The following is a 25,789-nucleotide window of genomic DNA, read 5'->3' on the forward strand; positions in this document are numbered from 1 at the left end:
GAGCTTGGAATGACCTAGGGGTTCATCCAAACCCGCTTCGATAGAAAATTATAATATTTATACATTGTTAAAATTATTATTTTTTATATGAATATAGTAGATGTTGAACCCCTTTATTTCCTTCTTGTGTTTACTGCTTCATATATTAAACTCCCTAAAATAAAAATCTTGATTCTGCCATTGTTCCTTCTCCAATGACTATGAGTCTATGACTATTACCGTGATTATGTGGTTATTTTTCTCTATCTTCTTGTCTATTTTGTGAAACAATTCACCTTTAAAACAAAAGTTTATCATCCCGACATACAATAATCAATCAAGGCTCGGAAAACAATCAATAGAAATAAAAATCTAAGAACACAAAAATATACAATTACAACTAATACTTCGGAAATGAGAAAACAAAACACTCAATTGATTATCTAGTAACCAACTATCCTAATTTTCAATTTTCGTATCGTCCTATCAAGGATCATAACCTCGATGAACTGAAGATGCGTCATATTCTGCCTAATCACCCACCCCAATACTTCTTAGACCCAACTTTACCCCTTCTCAAACCCTTGACAACCAACCTCTCACACTTCCTTGTTGCGTCATCCACACATCTCCTCTTTAGATATAAAAACTATCGCAATCTTACTTTACACATCTCAGCCTTCACGAGGTTCACTTTTCCCTCTCTTGATGACAAATCCTGAGTAACTGATACTAGGAACCGATTAAGTAAAAGAAGAAGCATGTCATAAGATAAACGACAAATAAAGTTCCAATAACGAATTACTTGACTAGATGGATGAAGGGAAACCGATGTTCAAACTATTTCAATCTTACTTCCCGCATCTTATCGTATCCTCTTAATAACCCCACACATTCATCTTAATATCCATATCTCTACATACTCATCGTCTGAACATGAGAGTTTTCGACTAGCCAACTCTCTTGCCCCAAAATAATTAACCATGTTCCTCATGTAGGAAAAAAATTAAAAATTATTTGTAAACTAAACGACAAAAAAAGGTCTAATTGTAATCCAGCCGATATCCAACTCATCTCTTTTTCGGTGTCGGCCATTTATCTCCTCTTTAAACCGCAATTTCTCCGGCCGATCAATTCTCCTCTTTGTTGATCTCAATTTTCGATTCTCCGATCACTCCACAGATCCGATTTCGAGTCACTTCCGAATCGGATCCGGGTCAGATGGCGGCATCACGGAGGCTACGAGATCTTCAAGCCCAACCGGGGAACAAGATCTGTGTCGATTGTTCTCAGAAGAATCCTCAATGGGCTTCAGTTTCGTACGGAGTTTTCATGTGCTTGGAATGCTCCGGTAAGCATCGAGGGCTTGGGGTACATATCTCGTTTGTCCGATCTGTTACCATGGATTCATGGTCTGAGATCCAGATCCGGAAAATGGAGCTTGGTGGTAACGAGAGTTTCAACAAATTCGTGTTACATTATGGGATTCCGAAGGAAACTGATATTGTTACCAAATACAATACAAAAGCTGCTACTGTTTATCGTGACAGGATCCAATCCCTAGCTGAGGGAAAGCCCTGGAGGGATCCACCAGTTGTTAAGGAGGTTTTGAGGGGATCAGCAAGTAATAATGGTAGTAGACCACCGTTGAGCAGCGGCGGCGGCGGCAGTAGGAATGGTGGATGGGATAGTTGGGATAATAATGATGATGGAGGGTTTAGTGGTAGTAATACTAAAGATATTCGGAGGAATCAGACGGTGGGAGATTTTAGGAGTGGTGGTAGTAGTGGTGGTGCACCAGCTAGGTCGAGGTCGACTGCTGATATCTCGAAGGAGCAGTATGAGGCGTCAGCTGCGAATAAAGATAACTTTTTTGCGAGGAGAATGGCTGAGAATGAGTCCCGGCCTGATGGGCTTCCGCCCTCTCAAGGAGGGAAGTATGTTGGGTTTGGATCAAATCCTGCCCCAATGCCTAGGAATAACATGAATCAGCAAGGAGATGTTTTTTCTGCTGTTACTCAGGTTATTCACCTTCCCTTACATTTTACATGTTGTGATTTGATTGAACAGAAGTTATATGTGAACTTACTTATATATTATACTAGTGATAGTTGAAAAGTAATCCGGGTAAGGAACATCTGATCAAAGTTAAAAATGTGAGTAGTTAATGAATTTGAATTCCAAAGTTGAGAATTTGTCAAACGTTTTGAGATATATGGAAATAGTGCGTATATGTTGGGACACAGGTAATATTATTATTATGCATAAAGAGTAAACTGTGTGTACCTGTTCTGCTGTGTTGTTTTATGTCTAGTTTCTTATAGCTGATCGGGTTGCGATGTGGTATGTGTAGGGATTTGGTAGGTTATCTATGATAGCTGCAACGGCAGCACAGTCAGCTGCAAGTGTGGTTCAAGTGGGGACAAAGGAGTTGACTTCTAAGGTATTTTGATTCGATTTCTGGATTTAAAATTAATGGTTATGTAATTGTGTTCTACTTTACATACACTTGCTGTTTTTAATTCTCGAGATATGCCTTGATTCCTTTTTTTGGGTCAAGCAAGCCTCTCTTGCCACTAGCCAACTCTACTTTATAAGGTGGTTTGTTTCTAACTTTCTCTATATCAATTTCTACGGTCATACTTGTTCTTGTCGTCTACTTTGTGACAATACTTCGTAATTAGACTCAACTAAGAAAAGGCCATCCTTGTGTTCTTTCCATACCATCTTATTTGGTACTAATTGCTGTCCTTGGAAGCTACCTATCATCTGCAGAAAGAGGATCATTTCCTCCATTTCCCTGTCATCTCATTCCTTTATAAAAACAAACTTAATGACTGAGATCTGAATAATTATGATTAAGTCTTTCATTAAGTGCAAACAAATGAAGCTCAAGTATATTTATCAGGTAATGTTTTGAAAGTGGGGGGAGTATACCAAGGGCACTAGAGAAAAATGGGGAGTTTTGCAAAGAGCTCTGGTTGGTAACCGTTGTTAGAGGAAGAGTAGAAAATGGAGTAATTAAGTTATCCAAAATGGACAATGGGATATCCCTGTAGTTAGACGATCTGCATGGACTCAAACCTAACACCAGCCAACAAAGCCATAGTTGGACAATCTTTATGTTGGCCGTAGTTAGCTTGTAACGGTCAATCTGCACAATTCAAGTCCATAGTTAGACGGTCTTGATGTTGGCCGTACACACTACAAAGTACAATCAGCCACCTTTATTCAGGCTTTGTGAAGCTCAAATATGTGAACATATAATTACTTAATTAGTTAGGTCTTTGTGAGTGAATATCCACTAGGATTTTCCTTTAACTTTCATCTCCAAAAAGGTTGCAGAGCGAGGTATCAGATATTTAGTTCTAGTCAGGAACCATGCAAATATTTTAACTCTATTTATTAGTTCTAGGGTTGAAGACATACTACCTCCCACAGAGATTCATGCTGTCTTCTGCTATTTTATGTAAGCTGGGTTGAGTGCCGTTCGCTATATCATCTGAACAGAGACTTAGGGAAGTAAATAAATGATTATCTTGGGTGCTATATCATAAACAGTGTCCTTGCATATGCAGTCTCACCAAGGTTTCTGTGTTTCTCTGCTATACCATTGTTACACACCTTATGTGGTGCTTATAAAAATATGTAACATCTGATACCTGTATTGATCAGTTCAATCCTTTAAATATATAATGGTCCTTTTTTGTTCCGTTTATTGTCCATAAATTGTCTGGGACAATACTACACTTGCATTATTGAAAGAAGGGTGCACTTGCATGGAATTATTTAGACCAATGGGGTCCCTATAGTTCCTACGATATATCTCTATAGGAGAAAAGAGTTGCTGTTCGATGGATAAAATACCATTCACTATCACATGTTTTAATTGAACCAGAGTTTACTTCTATTCTGCCAGAAATATATTATTTGGTGTACACGTCCATTCTCTATGAGTTGGAGTCTATAATGTTTACCCTGTATTCCATAGGCATGAGAATTGCCGTAGAATGAATCAATTGGCTATTTTCATCTGAGCTGGAATTCTCTCTTTGAAGTTGTTTATGTGCTTGCTAAAAGTCTGCTCTTCAGTTTTATTTATTTATATTTGCTCTTTTTTTAATTTTTCATCAATCATATAGTCTACTTTTCATCTCTGGTATGTTGTTTACAAAAAGGAGCAGTGTAGTTAAATGATAGTTGAGATGTGTGTGCCAATCCTGTTCTTTCAGGTGAAAGAAGGTGGATATGATACCAAGGTTAATGAAACGGTCAGCGTTGTCACGGCAAAAACAAGTGAGATTGGACAAAAGAGTTGGGGTATCATGAAAGGAGTCTTGGCCATGGCTTCACAGAAGGTAGAGGAATATACCAAGGAAAGTCCGGCCTGGAAGAATGATAGCTGGCAGCGAGGTGAAAGTGAAAAGAATGGCTATTATCAGGACTTTAATCAGGATTCTAAAGGATGGAATGCTTCTGGAGGAGCCCAGTCCTCTGGAAGGAACGCTAATTCTGTTAGCTCTGGGTCGTGGGATGATTGGGACAATGAAGACAAAAGCAAAGTAAATCCTACAAAGGCAGCAGCAGCACCCAACAACAAGAACGATGACTGGGCTGGATGGGATGACGGCCAGGACGATGGATTTGATAATCACTACCAGAGTGCATCCAACAATAAACATGCTGCCGTTCATGCTGGAAAATCAGATTCCAAATGGACCGATGGAGGTTTCCTCTGACGGCAGTACATGTTATAACTTCCCTTAGTTATTTTTTGCCCTTCGAGATTCAATTTTCTCCATGTCTTATTGGAAAAAAAAAGGAATTGTGTGTCTGAATATAGTTAATATTTGTACCATTGCCAGCAGATTGGGTTAATCGCTCCTCCTGTTAAAGAAGAAAGAGCCAAAAGCACAAACAGAATTAGACTCTTGTTGAAGACCATTATTCGGGGCTAAAAAACGTTTAGGTTACATTTGGATTTGTAAAGACCATTTTTGTTTCTGTTTCTGTCCTATATATTGGAGATTCTTGAATATTATGTCTTTTTTCTGTGTGTTTGCATATGGACATATGAAAGATCTTTGGATAAATGGCTTTGGCAGCTTAACATCTTCATCTGGCTCGTGAATTGTGTGCTTAGGCTTTTGTAGCCATCTATGTCATTCTGTGTGAATTGTGATCATTCAACTAACCTTCTGTTACTTCATGCGTTAACTGAAGTTAACTCGTTACTATTTAATATCGCCAACCAAATTCTGCATAATTATGCGATTTGATTTTATGCACAGTTTACATATTTTTTTTCGTATTTTGGATTTATGTTTACATACGTAGGTAAGGGGTGTATCCGAGAGGGGAGTGATGTATGCGTACATATCCCCTCCCCCAACCCCAGTGTGTTTATTAATAGTACAAATAATCCAATGATAGTTGGTGGTTTTATTGTCTGTTCCCTTAGGAATCACATAGTTCTTGATACATTACATATATGTGACTCAAGAAGCAAAGCACGCACGTAAAGAGACGTATTGGAAACATAACGTAACTTTTTAGATGAGATAATTATATACTTTTAACATATTTATTCATTCTACAGATACATACCAGACACATCAATACATAAAATTAACTACTATTCTTCAAATTCAACCGCTAGAACAACAACAACATAGTCTTACTGGTGGGGTCTGGAGTGTGCATGGTGTGTACACATACCTTATCTCTTTCTTTCGTGAGATAGAGAAGTTATTTTCAATAGACACTCGACTCAAGAAAACAGCTACAACTAACACTAATTTGATAATACCTTATTATTATATCAAATGATTCACACAATATCCTTGTCAATAAAGCAACTAGCCACTTTTGAGTTCCCAAACTTAGCTTCTTGTTGTTGTTGTTGAATCACTAGAACAGAACTTTTTATCCCTTTGTCTGATGAAGCCAATAAATTAGCCAATGGCCCAAATTCTGAAATATTCAATTGTTGCTCATCAAATAGTTTTGCCATTATGCCTTGTGGAAACTTACTTTTATTATTCCCTATTATCATAAGTTCAAATTCTCCACTTTTTCCAATTTCCAACACTTCATTCATCAAATTATTTGCTTCTTTCTCACTATATACAATTTGTTTACCCCACTTCATCTTGAATTCTGCAATAGTAGAATCATCCAAAGTCCTGTTTGGAACAAAAAACAACACATAATACATCTGTTAGGATCAAACATTTATACCATCATGCCTAAAAGCTATAGCTAGTAGCATGAGCGCAACTTTATATTTCTTAACTAGGGTAACCAAACAAGTGTCATTCATGTTCAATCATGACTACAACCAGGGTCAACCCAGTCCTCTCGTGGACTTTGTGATAGGCAGGATATTGACGTTATCCAACACCAATAAACAAATGCATATATAGAGAAGGGTTAGTTAGTTTTACCTTTCAACTTCATCAAAATTAGTACTTCCATGATGAATGAATCTTACTAATGTAACCCTAATAGCAGGATGTTCAACCATTCTACTACCAATTTCCAAAGCTTTACTACAATCAGCTCCACCAAAAAACACAATGCAAATTCTCATCCCATTATTAACCAATTGTAATCCACGATCAACCACCACCGCCACCGAGCACCGCGCTTGACTCATCACTCTCTCATTCGCCATTCTCCATCCGTGCCCTACATGTCGGGATATCAAAATTAGCTCATGAAAATGAAATTTAGATTCAACTTAACCTATTTTTATCGACTAGTGTCATTTTTGGCATAGTCCAATTAGTCATCTAATGTTTAAGACACACCTACCCTACAATTGACAATAAAATTAACATATAATCAAAGCATAAAAAAATTAGAATTTTTATATGTTTTATTTGTTTAATGTAATCATGATATAAATAATAGGAAAAAAAAACTTATATTGTTTGATTGGACTCAACTCATTTGTTAGTTTGACTATCTTTTTAACATGCTTATTAAATGTAATTCAACGGCTCATTTGACACTCTTATGGTCTTACTCTTACCTGCATGAATCTCCATTTCTTCATTTCCTTCCATTTGCCAATATTTATCAAACGACAAAATAATCAATTCGACTCGTTTTTTCTCCGCAACATGAATAATATCCTCATGCAAATCCGATAAACCCGAGATAGCCATTGTGGGTCGGACCATGACCTTTCCTAGTGTGCTATACGCCTCGAACGCCGCACCCACTTGATCGGTCGCGTCATCTCGAAAAAGCACTCGGCCGATGAACGGAAAACCGTTCTTTCGGGCACGTTGGACCATTGATATGGATGAGAGTCGGTCGGTGAATTCCACGAGTCTCATCACGTAGAGTTTTGTGACTGAGGCGTAGTTATTGTTATTTTTGTCAGACCTTAGTGACTCGATGAGGTTAATGAGTGCACGTGCATCCCTCGGGCCACGTAAGCACGCTAGGATTCGAAGATTGTTTTGTTTTTTTATCTTTTTTTGTGGTTTTTCGAGTTGAGGATCTTGTGTTGATGATGGTTTATGAATAGCCATTACTATAGGAGTTGTGATAAAGGTTGTAAAAAGTGCCATGATCACCAATATTGCAAACGTCTCATCGTCCAAAACCTAATAATGGAGCAAAAAAAATAAAATTAGTTGTAATATATAATTGTCAAAAATATAATTGAACGGTTTAATATATTAAAAATATAACATAATACATCAAAAGTGTACATATAAAATAATTCCAAGTAAAATGAGTAATTATCATTATTCAATTGCGACTCTAATTAACTTCTCTTATTTGTTAACTATTTTTAAATTTGATAAGCAACCAGAAAAATATGAGGCTCAATATTGGTAAATCGAGAATTAAAATGAGTGTAGTTCTGATTGATATTATAATTAAAAAAAAAGTTAAACCTAGCTTGGATACATTTCTCCCTAAAATACTAACTCATGAAGTGAGATTGCTCGAAATCATATAAAAAGATCAAATCATCACTCATTGAGAGTCTATGCGAGAATTTTAACAGTTATATATTTACATTTATATTATTTTTAATCAATTAAAAAAGAATGTCACTTTTCTACCTTAAAAATTCTTTTCTTTTATATATTCAATTTTTGACCCTTAACGATATATTCTCTTATCGCCATAGAAAACTCCCCACATGCCATAAAAGCTAAGTTTCTTCGCTTTTTTAATTCTATATCTGGTCAAACAACATCGTATAAATTGAAACACATATAAAAGTAAAAAACTAACCTTTTTCTCCTTGCCAATATTTAGAACAATTAGCTCCACCAACCCTTTTGTATTCATCAAAAATCCAAGTGCTAAAGCTTCTCTCATTGGCATTGAACACAACATTATTCCCACAACAAAAGTCCCCAAAACTTTGCCTACACAAGTTGTGGACACAACAAGAACCACAAGTCCCCAAGCCCTAACACTATGAATTTGTGAAATATTTGTCTTAATACCACTTGATGCAAAATAAAGTGGTAATAATAATCCAGACACAAAATCTTCAATTCTCAAAATCAATTTTTCTGAAAAATCCCCATTTTTTGGAATAATTAATCCAAATATAAATCCTCCAAATATTGCATGTATACCAATAAAATCAGTCATAAAACCAAACAACATAACTCCAACTAGGGTTAAACATATGTAAGTTTCTTCAACAATATTGTTGTTCCCATTTGATGATTTTTTTGCCACCAAAATCATAATTGGCCTAATAATTAGGAACATAAAAACCACAAATCCAATTCCACTTAGAAAAACCCATAGTGAAATTAAAGGACTATGATGAACTCCTCCTCCTCCTGCTAGAGCAATGGCAAGAGCAAGTAAAATCCATGCAGCAACATCATTGAATGCAGCTGCTGCCATAGCCATTTCACCAATTTGTGTAGTCAGTAACCTGTCGAGACATAATATAATTAAAAGTCCTTACATGAACGATGGTCGTACATAATTCAATATGACATCACACGCGTAGTAACGTATGCAGGATTTTTTTAGTAAGCATGTAACAATATTAATATCATATGAATAAAGGGCATGCTATTCAAATATAGTAAAAATTAAAACTATATCCTTCGCGAGTTTTCAAAATTAGGGTTTCCAATTTTTCCCTCCAAACCTAATTAATCATGTAGGAGTAGTTTTGAGCATATATGATATAGAATTTTCACTAAGAGAAGTCAGAATATAAAGAAATAAACCACATATGGATTCAAAAAAGGTAATATAAAACATAAATAAATAAAAAAAAGTTGTCTATCTATCGATCTACACGGTATAATTTTCTAGTAAAGGGGTGATGGCTTCACCACAACATCTATGTGACATCTTTTTTGGACATATATAGATCTAGGTTAACCCCTAAACCACCTTTATATAGAGAGAGAGTGAGTGTGCGTGTTGACCATCAACTTGAAGTTTCAGATGAGATGATCGTATAATTGAACAAACCTTAATTCCGCGAGGATTCGAGCAAGAACAGGAAAGGCAGTGATTGAAAGTGAAACACCAATGAACAAGAAAAATTCTCCATATCCAACACTATCAATCCCTTTGATTATTTTTCTTAGAACAAAAGCAACTCCAATGCTAAATAGAAAGGGCAATGAAATTCCAGCAAATGCTATTCCAATAGCTTTTTTTCCACTTTTATGTATGGTGTTTAAGTCCAATTCAAGACCAACAAGAAATAAGAAAAATAATAGGCCTATGTTTGATACACATTCAAGAATTGGAGTACTCCATGATGGAAAAATCCAATTTGTGAATGTTTTGTTCCTCCCAAATGCTGATGGCCCAAGCATAATCCCTGCCTGAAAATTAAAATACAAAAAAAAAGATTTTTTTTTCAAAAATATACGATCCAACATAAAATATTACGTCATATAGACCAATATATAATAGGGAAAAAGGACAAATATATCCCCTGCTATACTTTTGGGACATTGATGCCCCTACCGTCCAAAAACTAGAGCATATATGTCCTTCACTCTAACGGAAGACTAAATAGGGACACGTGACACAATCTTATCCGTCGATCCGATATTTAATAAATGTCGGGTCGGTGGATAAGATTGTGACACGTGTATGTCCATTAGTATAAAGGGTATATATGCTTTAGTTATGGGCACCAATGTTCCAAAAGTATGACGGAGGGTATCTGCATACCATTTACGATAGTTCGTGATTATATTTGTTCTTTTTCCCTATATAATATTATACAACATTATACCTGGAGAAATTAAAGCATTGTATATAATGTATCAACCTTATATAAATGTGTATAATATAGTGTACGAAAGGTGTTTATACACAAATATGAGCAATAAAGGGATACATTTGCTTTCAAAAAGTTTGATTTATATGAGGATATATTTATGATAGAATTTTTTGTTCGAGTTTAGAGCTTTATAAGTGTGAAATAATATGAACAATAAAATCGAAAATGTTAAAGAAAATGGACTTAGTAATCCAAGACATTATAAACTACTTACACAACCAACCAATTAGGGACAAATATATGTAACCTTCTCTAACACCTTATGAACGTGTCATGGATTCAGAATTTAAATTTGACGTTTTTAGCATTTTAATGTTTTTTCACACATATATCCATGCTCAATATACGCAATCATATGATGAGGGACAATTGTGAAAATGTTCGATTAATTACATAAAAATGATGAGAGACCATAGTACGTAACATTCTTTAAAATAAAACGAAAGAATATACTGACAGTGCATAAAACTTACAAGAATCTCCGCGACGACTTTAGGTTGGCGGAGGGGCTTGAGAAGGAGAGCAAGCAATCGACTAAGGAACACAACTAATGTTGTTTGAATAATTAATAATGGAAAAGCATAGTGTAAAGTATTTTCTCCTTGCCATACTCCATCTGATGATGTTTTTATGGAATTAGTTACATTAAAATCCATAATCAATTATGAGAATTATATTAATTCTTCAAAAATAACCTTATTTTGAACTATATAACACACAATGTGTATCTTCCTAAGTTCAAGTTTTTGGTTATGTTGAAACTAAGCCATAGAGAGGGGTATTTATAGTGGAGAGAAAGACCCAGGGTTCATGGATTCAGTATTTTCGACGTGAAGTATAAATTTATGTGTAATAATTTATTAAAATTGTAACAAATTTAAATTCATAATTTTAAAAATCTAATAGATTCAATTTTTTTTTGTTTTTTTTTTGTTTTTATTTGGTGTTTGGTACCTCCATTAGAGCCCAACTAATTTGGATTCGCTTTGTGTAGAGCCTCATTTGAAGGGAAGTGCTCCCTACTAAGAATTTTTCTATACTCAGAATTCGAACTCGAAACCTCTTATTAAAAGACGAGCAACCTAATAAGTTCAATATTAAAAATTTAAATCATGAATCCGCGTATCAATGTATCCTCCAAATTAATCTCCTCGACCATAGTAGAAGAATATAATTATTACTTTCATTGGGTGGGTTTTTTGTACAATGCAATGTACTGAAATTTATATTTAGTGGTATATCATTGTCACATTAGTTTATATTATATTATAAATTATAATTTGAGGTTTAAAATGACCAGTTATTAATGTAATTTATTATGGGATCATTGTAAAACATTTTTTAGTTGCAGCTTTAAATTCATCATAAGCAAAATTAGTATTCAAATAACCAACCTGTAACAATGCGAAATGTATAGATTTGCTATATAAGTATTAAGTATATAAAAAATATTTTTTTCTGAAATTTTTATTATTTTCAATTTCATTAAATATTGGCTTTAAAAAAAAAAGGAAAGGTATTTTCGGAAAATAAAAGGTAAGTTCAGTTGTCATGTCACTTTTTTTAGTTAAATTAATACTCCTTCTGTTTCACAAAGAATGACCTCTTTTTCTTTTTAATCAATTTTAAGAAAATGACTTATTTCCTTTTTTGGTAACATTTTACTTTTTGCTTTTCACGTGGCATGTTTAAGACCACAAGATTAAGGGCAATTTTGTACATTTGACATAATTTTAATTTAGGACCACAAGATTCAAAAGTCTTCTTTAATTTCTTAAACTTCGTGTCAAGTCAAATCAGACCAATCTTTTTGAAACGGAGGGAGTATTAAATTGAGATACATAATTATTTATTTTACTGTACTACAATAGTATTTTTATGCAATTGTGCTGTAATTGACATATTTTAGTGGTATTTAATTGTTACACGTGTTGTACAAAGTTGATTACAACTGTCTTTTCAAATTTACGTGGCATTATTCGAAATTAGAGAGTGAAATAATTTAGTTTTGATCATGAATTCGAATATGAAAATAATAATTTTTTTGAAATAAAAAAATTAATATATTTGAAAATCATGTAATAAATTACACTATTATGTCTTTTCTAGTGTATTAAAAGAAATCTAACTGAGAAAAGTGAATTTTAGTTTAGGTAAAAAGTAATTAGCGAAAAGTCAGATTAATTAATACTCTAGAATCAAACTAAGAGCCCGTTTGGATTGGCTTAAAAAAGTAGTTTTTAAATCAAAAATAAAAAGTCAAACTGAAATGACTTTTAAGTAAAAAAAAAAAGTAGGGGGAGACCTACTTTTGGTTTTTGGCTTATTTTAAATCATTTAAAACTTATTTTAAGTCATTTTTTACCTTGTCCAACACTTCGTAACTTATTTTAAGTTATTTTTTATATTTGCCAAATACTTTCAAAAGTCAAAAACTGATTTAAAAGTAGGTTTGACCGACTTTTAAGCCAATCCAAACGGGCTCTAAGAGTTACAATGTGTGGAATCGATCATATATATATATACTAGTTTTGACGCACCTGCGTTGCACGTGAATATCAAACCATGTACTACACTATTTTTGAAAATTATGTGAACATTATTGAAGAAAAAATATAAGTAAACAATTATAAAATGAATTATAAAGTATAAGTTCCTATAAACAGTGAATGTAAACTTTCTTATGATTACTTCTGAAAGTTAGTCACTCTTAATATCTCTTAGTTGTACCTCTTAAATATACTTTATACTCCCTTCCACATAGTGCATTACTTAGTTATTAATATTTTTTTGGAGTTCTTACTTTTATTATAATATAATATAAATAAATATTGATTTAATATATAGAAGATATAGTAAATTGGATGCTTTTAGTTGAAGTATCACTATATCAAAAATAATCTTTAGCGACAATTAATTAGCAATTGCCGCTAAATATGTATTTTTAGCGGCAATTATCGCTCTTTGTATATGTCCCTAAATGATTTAGCGACATTGGATATAATGACACTTAACTAATGTCGGTAAAGACTTTAACACTCTTTATTAATGTGCCTATTTATTGCCGCTAAAAGTTGTTTTTGTTGTAGTGTATTATATTAATTTAACATTCATGTTAGGGAGTGTTCAAATTTCATTGAACTTTGAGATCACCAACGTCTATAAATCAAACTTGAGTTTTTAAGAAGAGAAAAGTAGAAAACATTAAAAAATCTTAGTTTAAAATGTGAGGAGACCTCTCCATTCATAGTTAACATAATATAACATGAGAATGTGTATATAATATAATATATGGTGTCTTCTTTTAATATAATATAATATAAAATTAAATATAATATAAAATATAGAAGATATACTAAATTGGGTGTTTTAAGAAGAAGAACAATGAAAAATTTGAAAAATTGTAGTTTAAAAATTTGAGAAATCCCTCTGTTTAGAGCCAACAAAAGGGTAGTGTATGAAAAAAATGTTTATTGTTCCTTAGTAAAAAAAGTCACTATCCTTTAGAAAAGCCACAACCTTTCAAAAATGTCACAACTCATCAGAAAAGTTTTAATTCTTTGGAAAAATCACAACCCTTCGAAAAAGTCACAATTTTTTGAAAAAGTAACAATTCTTCGAAAAAGTCGCAACCCTGTAGAAAGGTCACAACTCATCGAAAAAGTTATAACTCTTCGAAAATGTCACAACCCTTCAATGTAAAAATGTGTCTTCTTTTAATAAAATATTATATATTACAATATAATATAAGTATAATACAATATAAAATATAGATATATGAAATTTGATGTTTTAAGTTGGGGGTATTATAATAGTTTAACATTTAAGTTAGATAGTTCATTCTTTAAGGTAGTATAGATATAGGTAACAAAAATATAGATATAGATTTGTCTAATTTTAATTTGATATGAAATTTTAAAAATTAAAGAAGACTTTTAATTTAAGGATATGTAGAATATATAAAAAAGTTTTTTAACTTTGAGGTCTTAAAGACGTTCCTCCACCCCCAAGAAAAAAGAACATTCTATATTGAACTGAATAAAAATAAAAGTAGAACAAATAAATTGGAAACATGAGACTACTTGTTAAATCTAGTTTGGACTCTTCAAACAAGTTTTTGATGTAATCTTTTTTCTCCAACAATTTCTGACTTTTCATAGCTAGTACACCAAGTTGTAGTTTTTGCAACACAAAATTCATTGAACTTCTTGTCAAGTAGATGTTGCTGCAAAAGTATATTTATGGCTATGAAAGTGAGTACATATTAATTATCTAGATAGTCTTCTCATTTGGAGTTGAGTTATTCCTTTCTCCTTGTTGCATCAATTTTGTTGATCTATCTAATTTAACCACAAAAAACATGTAATTGCATAATTGAACAACTCTCACAATCTTGCTTATTTTAAGAAGAAAAATAGAAAACTTACAAAATTTGTAGTTTTAAAGTGGAAGAAAACTCCTCTATTTATAGACAACAAATGTTAGTATGAAAAAATACTTATCGTGCCTTATCAAATAAGTCAGAACTTTCAGAAAAATCACAAATTGTCAGAAATGTCATAACTTTTCGATAAACTCACTACCCATCAATGTGAAAGAGTGTCAGGTTTTAATATAATATAGAATAAATAAATAAATAAAATATGAAATATAGAATATATACTAAATTTAGTGTTTTAAGTTGGGGGGTATTATAGTAATTTAACATTCAAGTTAGGGAGTTCATGCTTTTAAGGTAGTATAGAAGATATATATATATATATATATATATATATCCCTTCTCGGATACACCAATTCCCTCTCGCTAATACATCTCTATCCCCTTTCGGATACATTCCTCCCCTCTCTGATATATCTCTCTGCTACATATTCGGATGTCCTATCCCCTCTCTAATACATTCTTCCCCTCTCAAATACATCCCTCCCCTACATATCTGGATGTCATGTATCCGAAAGTCCAAGTGATGTATCAGGAATTCATAAAATTTAAGAAATTATATAATTTAAAAAACAATAAAAAAAATAATATAATTGACTCTTAATACTATGAGATTTATATAAATTATACTAATTAATAACTCTAGAATCAACAGAAAAGAATGATGAAATATTTTATACTATTTGATCCACTATGTTAGTGGAAGGTCGTAAGCAAAAAATTAATGATTGAACAAAGTCAAATTTATTAAATGGATCGAAACTTGCCAAATAATAATAACTAAAAAATAAAACTTTGTTTTTAAAACAATTATTTATATTTATTTATTTATTTGAGGACCAAATTAGATTATACCTCTTTCTCTATAATGATTTAAATTGTAGAAAACTACAAAAAATTATAATCTGCACTTGTTGAACATAAAATAGTGGATGGGTGTGGCTCCACTAAACATAAATTATTTATTTTCTTCCCCACACACACAAAAAAAAAAAAAAAAAGTAGAAAATTTGAGGGAAGCCATATATAGAGTGGTCTATTTCATGTTAATAGCTATTTTTGTGGATAGTTTTGACTTTTGAATATTTTTGTATCTCAAAAAAGTTCATGAAAGATTTGAAAATTGAAGAAAAAGAATCTATATTAAATTTGGTTTAGTTTTGATTCTAAGGCGTAAAATAATCAAAAAATTAAACTAAATCGATTATATAAATATTTATTTGAATCAATTCAAACTGAATCATGAACCCTCCCCAACTAAATCCATACATAGAGGCAAGGGCAAACCCCACATAGATACCTCCGGGTGCTCGAGCACCCATTAACCTTGTATCAAATTATGCATATCTATGTAAAAATTAAGAAATATTTGTATTAACATAGAGCACCCAATGAATAAATGCTTTGACTAGTTTAATAGCTCATGGGTGCTTAAGACTGTTTTAGTGTTGCTGAGCCTGAGTTTGAATCTCACTTTTAACACGGTTGTTTCTAAAAGCCTAGATCCACCACTGCCTAGAAGAAAGTAATTTTATTATTTTTTGTTTGAGAATTTTTAACACCCACAAAAAATTACAAAGTGGAAAAATAGATGTAATGATTTCTCTATATTGTCCTTTCATTTTCAAATAGTAAATTATCAATCTTTTTTTAGAGTGGACATGCATGGAAGATGAAATCATCAAGAAAAAACAATTATAATCTTATAGTTTCAATAATAATTGCTTTATTTATACATTGTTTCTTCTAGACATGGACAAATCTCAACAAAAGAAAAGTTTTTTTTTTTCTGTTCACTTGGAAAAAAACCATATGATGTACTCAAAAGACAAGAAGTCCAGGATGTGGGGAATCGATTCTTTTTTTAAAAAAATTGAAAATTTTCTTATAAGAAATATTTCATATTGTTTTTAAATTTAGAATATAAATTACTTAACAACAAAGTGGATGAAAATCATGAGAAATTTAACAACTCATAAAGTTATTTAATACTCATTGGTGAAAGATAACAATTAGATAAAGAATTAAGGTCTCATTTGATTAAGCTTGACTAACAGAGTTATTCGATTTCTTTGTTGTTGGAGGGTAAATATTGAATAAAATATTCGAGGTTCATTCTTAATGGGCTAGCAGAATTATTCAGTACCCATGCCGATGGAAAGTAGCAATCATGTTAAATATATAGAGGTCGTTTGGTGTGACAGATAAGAATAAAAGTCATGGGATAAAAAATAGTCCTGGGATAATATTTTGATTTCTTGTTTGGTTGTCATGTTTGGGATAACTTATCCCACCATTTATATCATAGCATGGGATAAGTTATCCCATAAACATAGTGGGATAACCTGTTCCCAACCAAACGACAAGGTTTAATTTGCTTAAACTTTGTTGGCAGAGTTATTCAATATCTGAGCTGACGAAATGTAAGAATCAGATAAAATAATCAAGTTTACGTTTGCTTAAACTTGGTTAATACATAAAATTATTCAGTGTATAGGCTAACGGATATTTTTGTATTGATGGACCATAACAATCTCGATAGGAAAGCCTATCGGACAAGGAGGCAACAATCAACCATCCACTCTCGAGATTCATATTGACTAATAGATTTTTGAGTCCTTGAACTAAAAAAGAATGGTATTCACATGGAAGACAACACGTGACCATGACATAACAATAACATATCCAATGTAATATCACAAGTGGAGAGGGTGACCTTACCCCTACTTTGTGAAGACGGAGAAACTATTTCTGATACACCATACATCATACACCACGATGTGTTTGAAAAGTCTGGAGAGAGTGACCTTACCCTGCTTTGTGAAGACGGAGAAACTATTTCTGATACACAATACACCATGATGTGTTTGAAAAGTTTTTTTCTTTCAGATATACCAAGATACAGTCCAAGTGAACCTATATATTAACATAACTATCTGCATAAATGAGTTAACATCGTAGCTTGCAAGCTGTTCTAAGAAACAAAAGAGATATCTGTCTAGTAAATATGCATCCAAAAATGGCATTAGTAAACTGTAGAGCCTTCACACATTTTTGTACAAATGTGCCAGTGTTGCTTATGCCTCCCCTTTAGGTTCCTGAACAAAACATTAACAAAGAGAGTTAAGCGAGAAAATCCGCAACTTTGATTATGAAAGGGAAACTAAATAATAGTAAACAAGTACACAAACAAAGTGTAATCCCACAAGTGGGGTCTTGGAGGGGTAGAGTGTACGCAAACCTTACCTCCACCTTTGTCCTCGGCTAAACAAACAGTGAAACAGAGGCAATAGCAGAAACTAAATAAAAGTAGGAAGTTTTTTTTTCGCCTTTTAGTTTAAGTTCAGAAACTGATTTTCTACAACTTTTGCTTATATGCATCACGACGACCCATACAGAGAGGACTAGTAAGGAATCTTGTCAAGAGTTGTGGAGTACTAACAATTAGTTTAGTTCTTTGAAACCAAATACAACCCTCATGAGGTCTTTCGCTTTGTTTGTTGCTCTGTCTTTTATTAGCAAAGATAAACATCCACTTTAACCAAAAACATAACCAGAGAACATGTATAAAGATGTACAGAGTTGATCAACTTTCTGGTTAACAAAGATGGAAGTTACTCTGAATCCTTCCAAAAAGTATCAACATAGACTCCAGTGTCATCAAAAGCGAAAAGCACAAAAAAGCTCTAAACTATAAGCGCAAATAAACCATGGACTTTTATTGACTAAAGGTGCAAATGGCGTGTAATCCAAGATTAATAATCACAAGCATGAATAATAAATATATGGACAAAGAAATTGAAAAGACATTATGATAAAGTAAAATATCAATTGTTTAGTGTCGCATCTTCAAGATTGCACTCATTGGCAAAGAAAGTATGTCTTAAAGCCTTGAAGACACTGAAGCACCTACAAAGTGAGGCAAAGCGCTCTACATGTTTTCTGCCTTGCTTTAAGAGCGCCTTTGACAACAATTACACTCTTAGATTGTTTTGTGAAGATCGGCAGATTCAAAGATGTTAACGGTGAATACTTAACATACCTTTACATTTCCACTAGACAATAGGAGCTTTAACTTTCATCTGTGTTGCCGTCTCTTTTTTGATGGTTCAGATCTACACACTGCCAAAGCCATAAACATCCAATAAATTACATAAGCACAGGCATGAAAAGGACAACTGTGAATATAGCAAGGAAAGATCTATTTTACAAGTAAATAATAGGTTTGGGAGCTAGAAGAGAATTTCTTCACTCCTCACTCAAGCAAAATTCTTGATATGAATCATCTCATAAGGAAAATAAAGAGATTGTGTAGCACCTCTAGATAGATAATCCAGATTCGGGTCGCCTTGTATAACTTCTGTAACCCTCTGATCCTGAAACATATATAAGGGTAGTTATAAGAAGATGGACCAATTTTGAGATACATATCTCCTTAATAAGAGCAAATAAGAATACGCCTGAAAGGAGATACACAGATGAAAACCCTAAGTACTCCTCCATACACCCAAGGTTAACAAATTCCAAAGCCTAAAAGATGATAAATCTGCTTCAAATTAGGCATAGAATCTAGTTGCTAAGAATGAAAGATGCATATGACATGAGATGCCTGTGGTGAAAAGAATCTGTAGCACCGTAAAGTGCATAAGATTAGATGATAGCCCAAGATTCATGGCCGAGTTATATAAAGGTATATGCAAAATCTGATGACTAACCGCATCATAAACTGCTCTTTGATTGCGCCAAAATGCCATCGGAGGAAGTAGCACTCTCCCTACAGAAATACAAATGCAGGCAAATTTTACATTATATATATACATAATCATAAACAAAAAAAAAAAATCTGAGAACCCTAGAAATAGCTAGCTCTGATGACCAATGCACCTGATCTAGATCTGTTAAAACTCAAAGGTTCAGGAGAGATAAGTCGAACTGCCTCTTTCCCTTGCTGAGGACTTCCCTAAGTAAACAAAGGAAAAATAAAAAACTTAAAAATAATCAAACATATAACCAAAAATAGGGGGTGGAATTTGTTTCTAACAATGATGATCAAAAAGTATAAAAGGACACATTTAGCATTGGAAGTAGCTATCAAGTTCACACTGTTACCAGGTATCAGTTGTTCAATTCGATTAACCAATTATAAAAGCAAGGGAACAAGAAAAAAGATGCAATAATACAAACTTAACCATAAAAATTGAAATAAACAGCTAAATGAGGAACAGCCAAGAAAAGATAGAAGTATCGGATCTCTTTTGGGACTAAGACACCCCCACCCAGAAAACAAGAAGATGGAATTGCTTGGATTGTGTTCACACAAGCAGATGCCATCACTGTTTTTAATAGCTTTCCTCTCGTGTTTAAATCTTCATACCAGATCCATATTAACTTACCTAGAAATCTCATACTAACAAAACTTGTTGCAAATTTAAAAAGAAATATTAGTTTGAGAAATACCTAGAACCATGGTTGCTGGTGGGACAGGAATCCCTAAACACAGAGAGAGGGTACGAGCTAATCCTTTACTAGAGGGAAAGCTGGTGAAAAGTATAGAGCGTGCTTGCTACACTCAGGTATCCCGTGGAATTAGTCGAGGTGCGCACAAGCTAGCCCGGACACCACGGTTATAAAAAAAAAAACCTAGAATCATGAGGGTTATAAAGGCTCAACAACTGTCATGCTTCTAAAACACTAATTTATTTTAGAACCTGCTAAACATGTAAATGAGAAGTGCACTTTCATGTCACAAGAACACATAATGTAAAATTAAGATGACTTTTCTATGAGCGCCTACTGACATATGACAATTTTCTTTTTGCATTTTCCGTGCTTGAACTTTTAAAGTGAGTTGTTCGATTAACATCTGCAGTTTGCTCCTTTGCAATGCTTGTAGAAGTGTTTGTAGAATTAAGCATGTCCGGTGACCTCATTGCTCTTTTTGTCTTCTTTTGTACAATAACTTCACTTGCAACTTCTCCATCATTCTGATTGTCCCTCATTAAATTGTCTTCTACTTCACAGTCTTTTCTCCCATTATGATCCGGTATTGTTTGCTCTTTTGCAATGCTTGTAGAAGTGTTTGTAGAATTAAGCTTGTCCGTAGACCTCGTTGCTCTTTTTGTCTTCTTTTGTACAATAACTTCACTTGCAACTTCTCCATCATTCTGATTGTCCCTCATCAAGTTGTCTTCTACTTCATAGTCTTTTCTCCCATTACGATCCTGTATTGTTTTCTCCTTTGCAATGCTTGTAGAAGTGTTTGTAAAATTAAGCTTGTTCGATGACCTCATTGCTCTTTTTGTCTTCTTTTGTACAATAACTTCACTTGCAACTTCACCATCATTCTGACTGTCCCTCATCAAATTGTCTTCTACTTCATAGTCTTTTATCCCATTATGATCCAGTATTCCTTGCTCCTTTGCAATGCTTGTAGAAGTGTTTGTAGAATTAAGCTGGTCCGATGACCTTGTTGCTCTTTTTTTCTTCTTTTGTACAATAACTTCATTTGCAACTTCTCCATCATTCTGATTGTCCCTCATCAAATTGTCTTCTACTTCATAATCTTTTCTCCCATTATGATCCTGAATTGTTTCACCGGTAGTCTCTACATGATCATTTTGATCTAACTTCTTTAGATCTTTAACCTCTGCAGGTTGCAGAGAAAGTATAAGCAGACTACAACAAAAACTTGGCAACTTTCAGACATACAAATAGGTTCATAGAGTGAACTTACTTTCAGAGTACATGGATGGTTTTTCAAAACAAAGGGCATCACTTGCAGAAGCCTTACCTTTAGATTCTCTTCCTAAGAATTTCTCATTGAACGTCTCCCATTGAGGAGGAAAACCAAAAAGAAACTGTCCGATCACCTGTAAAGACAGAACCACTGACAAGAATTCAAAGGATCGCCAATTATAATTATCAAAAATCACTTTTACTTTTCTTTGTGACGGTAACATAATTGTCTGAATGCCTTTGGTCAGCATATGATGATTGCTAAAACTTCATCAAACAAAGAAATCCCTGATTTAAATCCCTGATTTCTATCCCAAGTGTAAAAAACTGCACCAAGTCCTTAGAAGTTTTTTTTTTTTTCCGGCTTTTTTCCAGAAGGAGAGATGACAAGGAAAAATAAACTATCACTTTCTTATATTGAGATATTGTCTATGTTGGGATTCCTAGAATCTTTTTATTATTATTATTGTTGAAGGTAGTATATTGATTTCAGCAATAAGTAAATGCTGGGACGTATTTACAACAGGAGGCTACATTACGTCAGCATATGATGATTGCTAAAACTTCATCAAACAAAGAAATCCATAAGTGTAAAAAACTGCACCAAGTTCTTAGAAGTATTTTTTTTTCTGGCTTTTTTCCAGAAGGAGAGATGATGAGGATAAATAAACTATTATCACTTTCTTATATTGAGACATTGTCTATGTTGGGACTCCTAGAATCTTTTTATTATTATTATTGTTGAAGGTAGTATATTGATTTCAGCAATAAGTAAATGCTGGGACGTATTTACCACAGGAGGCTACATTACGTATTGTGTAATGAGCTCAGACAGACAATTATAGCACCAACGTCATTTGCAATAGCCATGATATACCAAAAGAAAAAAACAAGATATACATCTGTATTTAATGCTAATAAACTACAAATAATCGGGACTCCTAGAATCATTTGAGACAAATTTATGAATGATGATGATAATTTATCCATCATTCACAATTTTTGTGTATTTCTGTACAGAAAACATTTTTTTGTCCAGATAATGCTATTTGATTCCTGATAAATCAAACTTATAGACACCCTAAAATAGTTGATCTAACCTTTACAACAAACTAAAAATTATTCTAGTATAATGAACTACCCATTTAAGCTTTGCTACTTCTCTAACCAAGTCTGATGGAAGTGTTCTCTTGTCAACTTAAAAAAAATAAAATAGAAGACACACCAATTTACGGGAAAAACTATTTTCGGTAGGACGCACCTTCTCCTTCCAATTTTTAATTTACTACCAATCAATAAAGGCCTTCTGATGAATCATAGTTTAATAAAATGTAGTATAGTAGAGGAGGTTAGCATCGAGAAGCCTTGTAAATATGCTAGAACAGTAGAGTACGTATACTGAATTAGCTACTCAAAAGACTTAGCTTTTGATAGAGCCCAGTTTTCACTGCAATGGTTATGATCAATCAAACGAATTGTTCTACATTATTTAAGAAGTTAATTTCAGCAACTTATCAAATGAATCTCTACATTAAGTCATGAAAAATCTGCTTCATAACTACATATGCTATGCATACAGTTGGCAATTCTTATTTTTGTAATCCATCTGAGTCTCCATGGTCACAGTTTTGAGCTAAAAGATGCCCACAAAGGCCTAACAGCTTAGACTGTCTCCTGATGAGAAGATATTGCATCAAAAATTGCTGTTAGAAGATATTAGCGGTCCTTTGGTCTTGAAGGCCCCTCGAAGTCTCACTTCTTCTCACTTGTAAGATATCCAAACCACATTTTTCCTTCTGTGTTCACAAATTTTTACTCCAGTTACAATTTACAAATGGGTGTGACTGTTTCTATATCTACCAGCGTCAGATTTTCCTAGGGACCTGCTCTAGCCTTATCTATCAGGAACCAATAGTTCAGCTAACGATGAAGTTTCTCCTTAAACTTGACCTCATCTAAGTAAGGCTTCAGTTAAGGGGTTGAGACAAATACAAACGCTCAAATGTAGGATAGAAGGGTGTCTATTTGTCATCTTCAACATATTAACAAGACAATCACAGAGATCTTTCTCATTGAAAAGTGAGTAGGTTATTGTATCCTTCTTTATATTGAGATATCCAAAAGATTCACTTTAACTTTTTTGAGAAAATTTCTCAAAAGGGGTTTGGGTTTGACATGACCCTTCGGGACTAAAGTTAGATTAAAACAGTTTTCAAGTAAACTGAAGTTGCTCTAGGCAATAGCTTGTCTTTCTCTCTATCTTCTTCTATACTTTCTAACCTATCAGTAATTACTTCTATATTCTATTATCATTGTGCAGTACTAGCATAAGAACCTAAACAAGTATGTTCTTTCTGCTATTATTTTATTCCTTTTCCTTTTAAAGTCGAGAGAAACCACAGATCCTTACTGCAATTAGAGAAAGCGTCCATCTTTGTGATGATAGTCTAATCAAACAATACGATTAATTGGATAACACATCAACAAAAAGATTTCATGGGCAAACAAATACGGCATGTCGCTCGTAACATACCTCAGATGGAAAACCATTTTCCTCTGAACGACTTTTGTTTATGAAGCCTTTGAGGACAACGCATATCCCATCAATGGTCTCAAGATTAAAAACATCATATATCTTGAGAATTGGTGCAGAAGTGAATCCTCGCAGAGCTTGACCCCTACAGAAATATAGTAGAGTGATTAAAACAAAAGGATCTGAGTGCAAAATGCCACTTACTGAGTCAGCTATAACAGAAAAACTACAGGAAAGCTATGTCTTTGTTGGGTTCTTTAATTATAATGAGGTCTTAAGTTGAGAAAACTCCGGCTTTCCCAACCAAATATAACCACGTACTGCTTCTATAAATTACTCGGCCTCATCATCCTTTTACTTCAGATGTATTTTACTTCTTTAATACGGTTGCCAATTTGCCTATTTTAACAATACCTAGGTCCAAGGTGTCCAAGAAATTGAATGACCACATAGTAAATCCGAAATCACAAAACCCCAAATACCTAAAACCAACTATAAACTAGCATTTGATCATAGATTTCGGGAGTACATTTTGAAAATTTATCTTCAAATATCTATTTGACCATAAAATTTTATCAGATTTTTCAAATCTTTTCGAGTACCCACAAACTTCAGATTTTTCCAAGTAAAATGTATATCCAAACACAGCTTCAAATATTCAAAATCACAACTTTACAACAACAACCACAACATACCCGATAAAATCCCACAAGTGGGGTCTAGAAAAAAAAATCACAACTTGAAAAACTCAAATTCTCAAGTTTCAACTTCAAAATCTATGGCCAAATGGGAGCTTAAAAGTTGCAACAAAACTTTGAAAGCAAGAAAAAAAAAGGAAGAGAAAGTTTACTCTCGAGAAGTGAGCCCAGCAACGGCAAGGGTTCTTCCTTGAGAATCTCTTTCAGCCCTAATAAGCCACCAATCTTTCAAACTGACCTGTTTTTTTGTCAAAAAAATCAAAATTCAGGAGAATAAACTAGAATCAATTTTTAGGGATTGCTACGAAAGACACTCACTGTTGGCTGAAAACAAGATTTCGATGAATTGCTGCTTTTGGGTTCCTTCTCCTCGTCAACCCTTTGAGTTTGACAAGTTGAAGCAGAAGTCATTGCCACCCTCCTTCTTGCGCGGGAGTGTCACTCTCTCTTCCTTGTCTTTCAATTCCCAAAAACCTCTTTTGCTGTTCCTTTCGGGGAGAAGTTCAAAATTGGCCCGCACTCGTATTTTAGATACATGCGAATAGATCCGGAGTCCAAAGTAAAAAAAATTGAGTGAAATTTTTAAAAGGGCAACAAAATAAGTTTGAAACCAAAAGGGTAACATTTAATCAAGAGGGGGAGACAACGTCTAAATTGGGGTTCCAAAACAAGCGCAATTGCAACCCCAATTTATACTTTAAAATGTATTGGGTATCAAATACATGTATCTAGTATCAAAAGATACATGTTGAGTTGTTGACCGTGCATTTGATTAGAAATTAATAATTTGTGAAATGATATAGTATAGTTATTTTAAACTATAGAATATATTAGTATTTCCGATAGGAATATTTGTTCAATCAAGTATTTTTACCCTTTTAATTAGCGCTATTAGATTAACAGAAAATTCATATGATTTGGAAGGAGTGTTGTTTGAATTTTGAAAACTAACAGCAAATATTGCTCTTTGATTATATTACTGGTCACTTATCAAATGCAGGAACAAAGGGAGAATAAAAGAGTAACTTATCAAGTGAAAGCACTACCATGAAATAACATATAGTATTAATTCATTTTCGAAACCATCCTGCGTTCAC

The 25,789-nt window shown here is 33.4% G+C and overlaps 3 protein-coding genes across 11 annotated transcripts; 1 reads left to right on the forward strand and 2 right to left on the reverse strand.

Moving 5' to 3' along the window:
* The first annotated feature begins 1,050 nt into the window (after positions 1–1,050).
* Positions 1,051–5,020, forward strand: LOC125825755 (probable ADP-ribosylation factor GTPase-activating protein AGD6). Its single transcript, XM_049505073.1, has 3 exons — positions 1,051–2,001; positions 2,333–2,422; positions 4,212–5,020. The coding sequence occupies exons 1-3, from the start codon at positions 1,201–1,203 to the stop codon at positions 4,716–4,718; spliced, it is 1,398 nt and encodes a 465-aa protein (XP_049361030.1). The 5' UTR covers positions 1,051–1,200; the 3' UTR covers positions 4,719–5,020.
* Positions 5,021–5,809: 789 nt separating this feature from the next.
* On the reverse strand, positions 5,810–11,008 carry LOC125825638 (cation/H(+) antiporter 20). Its single transcript, XM_049504966.1, has 6 exons — positions 10,762–11,008; positions 9,460–9,821; positions 8,242–8,905; positions 7,016–7,598; positions 6,426–6,669; positions 5,810–6,164 (listed from the first exon to the last, which is right to left on the reverse strand). The coding sequence occupies exons 1-6, from the start codon at positions 10,942–10,944 to the stop codon at positions 5,810–5,812; spliced, it is 2,391 nt and encodes a 796-aa protein (XP_049360923.1). The 5' UTR covers positions 10,945–11,008.
* A 6,364-nt stretch (positions 11,009–17,372) lies between these two features.
* On the reverse strand, positions 17,373–25,144 carry LOC125825690 (kinetochore-associated protein KNL-2 homolog). Of its 9 annotated transcripts, none has more exons than XM_049505037.1 (11): positions 25,011–25,127; positions 24,845–24,930; positions 23,995–24,139; positions 21,517–21,595; positions 21,192–21,372; positions 20,525–21,011; positions 19,611–19,686; positions 19,442–19,500; positions 19,045–19,102; positions 18,769–18,848; positions 17,373–17,824 (listed from the first exon to the last, which is right to left on the reverse strand). In XM_049505037.1, the coding sequence occupies exons 1-10, from the start codon at positions 25,101–25,103 to the stop codon at positions 18,805–18,807; spliced, it is 1,308 nt and encodes a 435-aa protein (XP_049360994.1). In that variant the 5' UTR covers positions 25,104–25,127; the 3' UTR covers positions 17,373–17,824; positions 18,769–18,804. The 9 variants fall into 9 exon arrangements, 8 of the variants coding, with proteins under 8 accessions (XP_049360994.1, XP_049360975.1, XP_049360998.1 ...); XM_049505018.1 differs by having other exon boundaries at positions 21,460–21,595; XM_049505041.1 differs by having other exon boundaries at positions 20,525–20,651; positions 21,012–21,372; positions 21,460–21,595.
* Between the last annotated feature and the right edge of the window lie 645 nt (positions 25,145–25,789).

Source organism: Solanum verrucosum, unplaced genomic scaffold, assembly GCF_900185275.1.
Source record: "Solanum verrucosum unplaced genomic scaffold, falcon-dt-bn FXZP01000125.1, whole genome shotgun sequence".
NCBI classification, from domain to species: domain Eukaryota; kingdom Viridiplantae; phylum Streptophyta; class Magnoliopsida; order Solanales; family Solanaceae; genus Solanum; species Solanum verrucosum.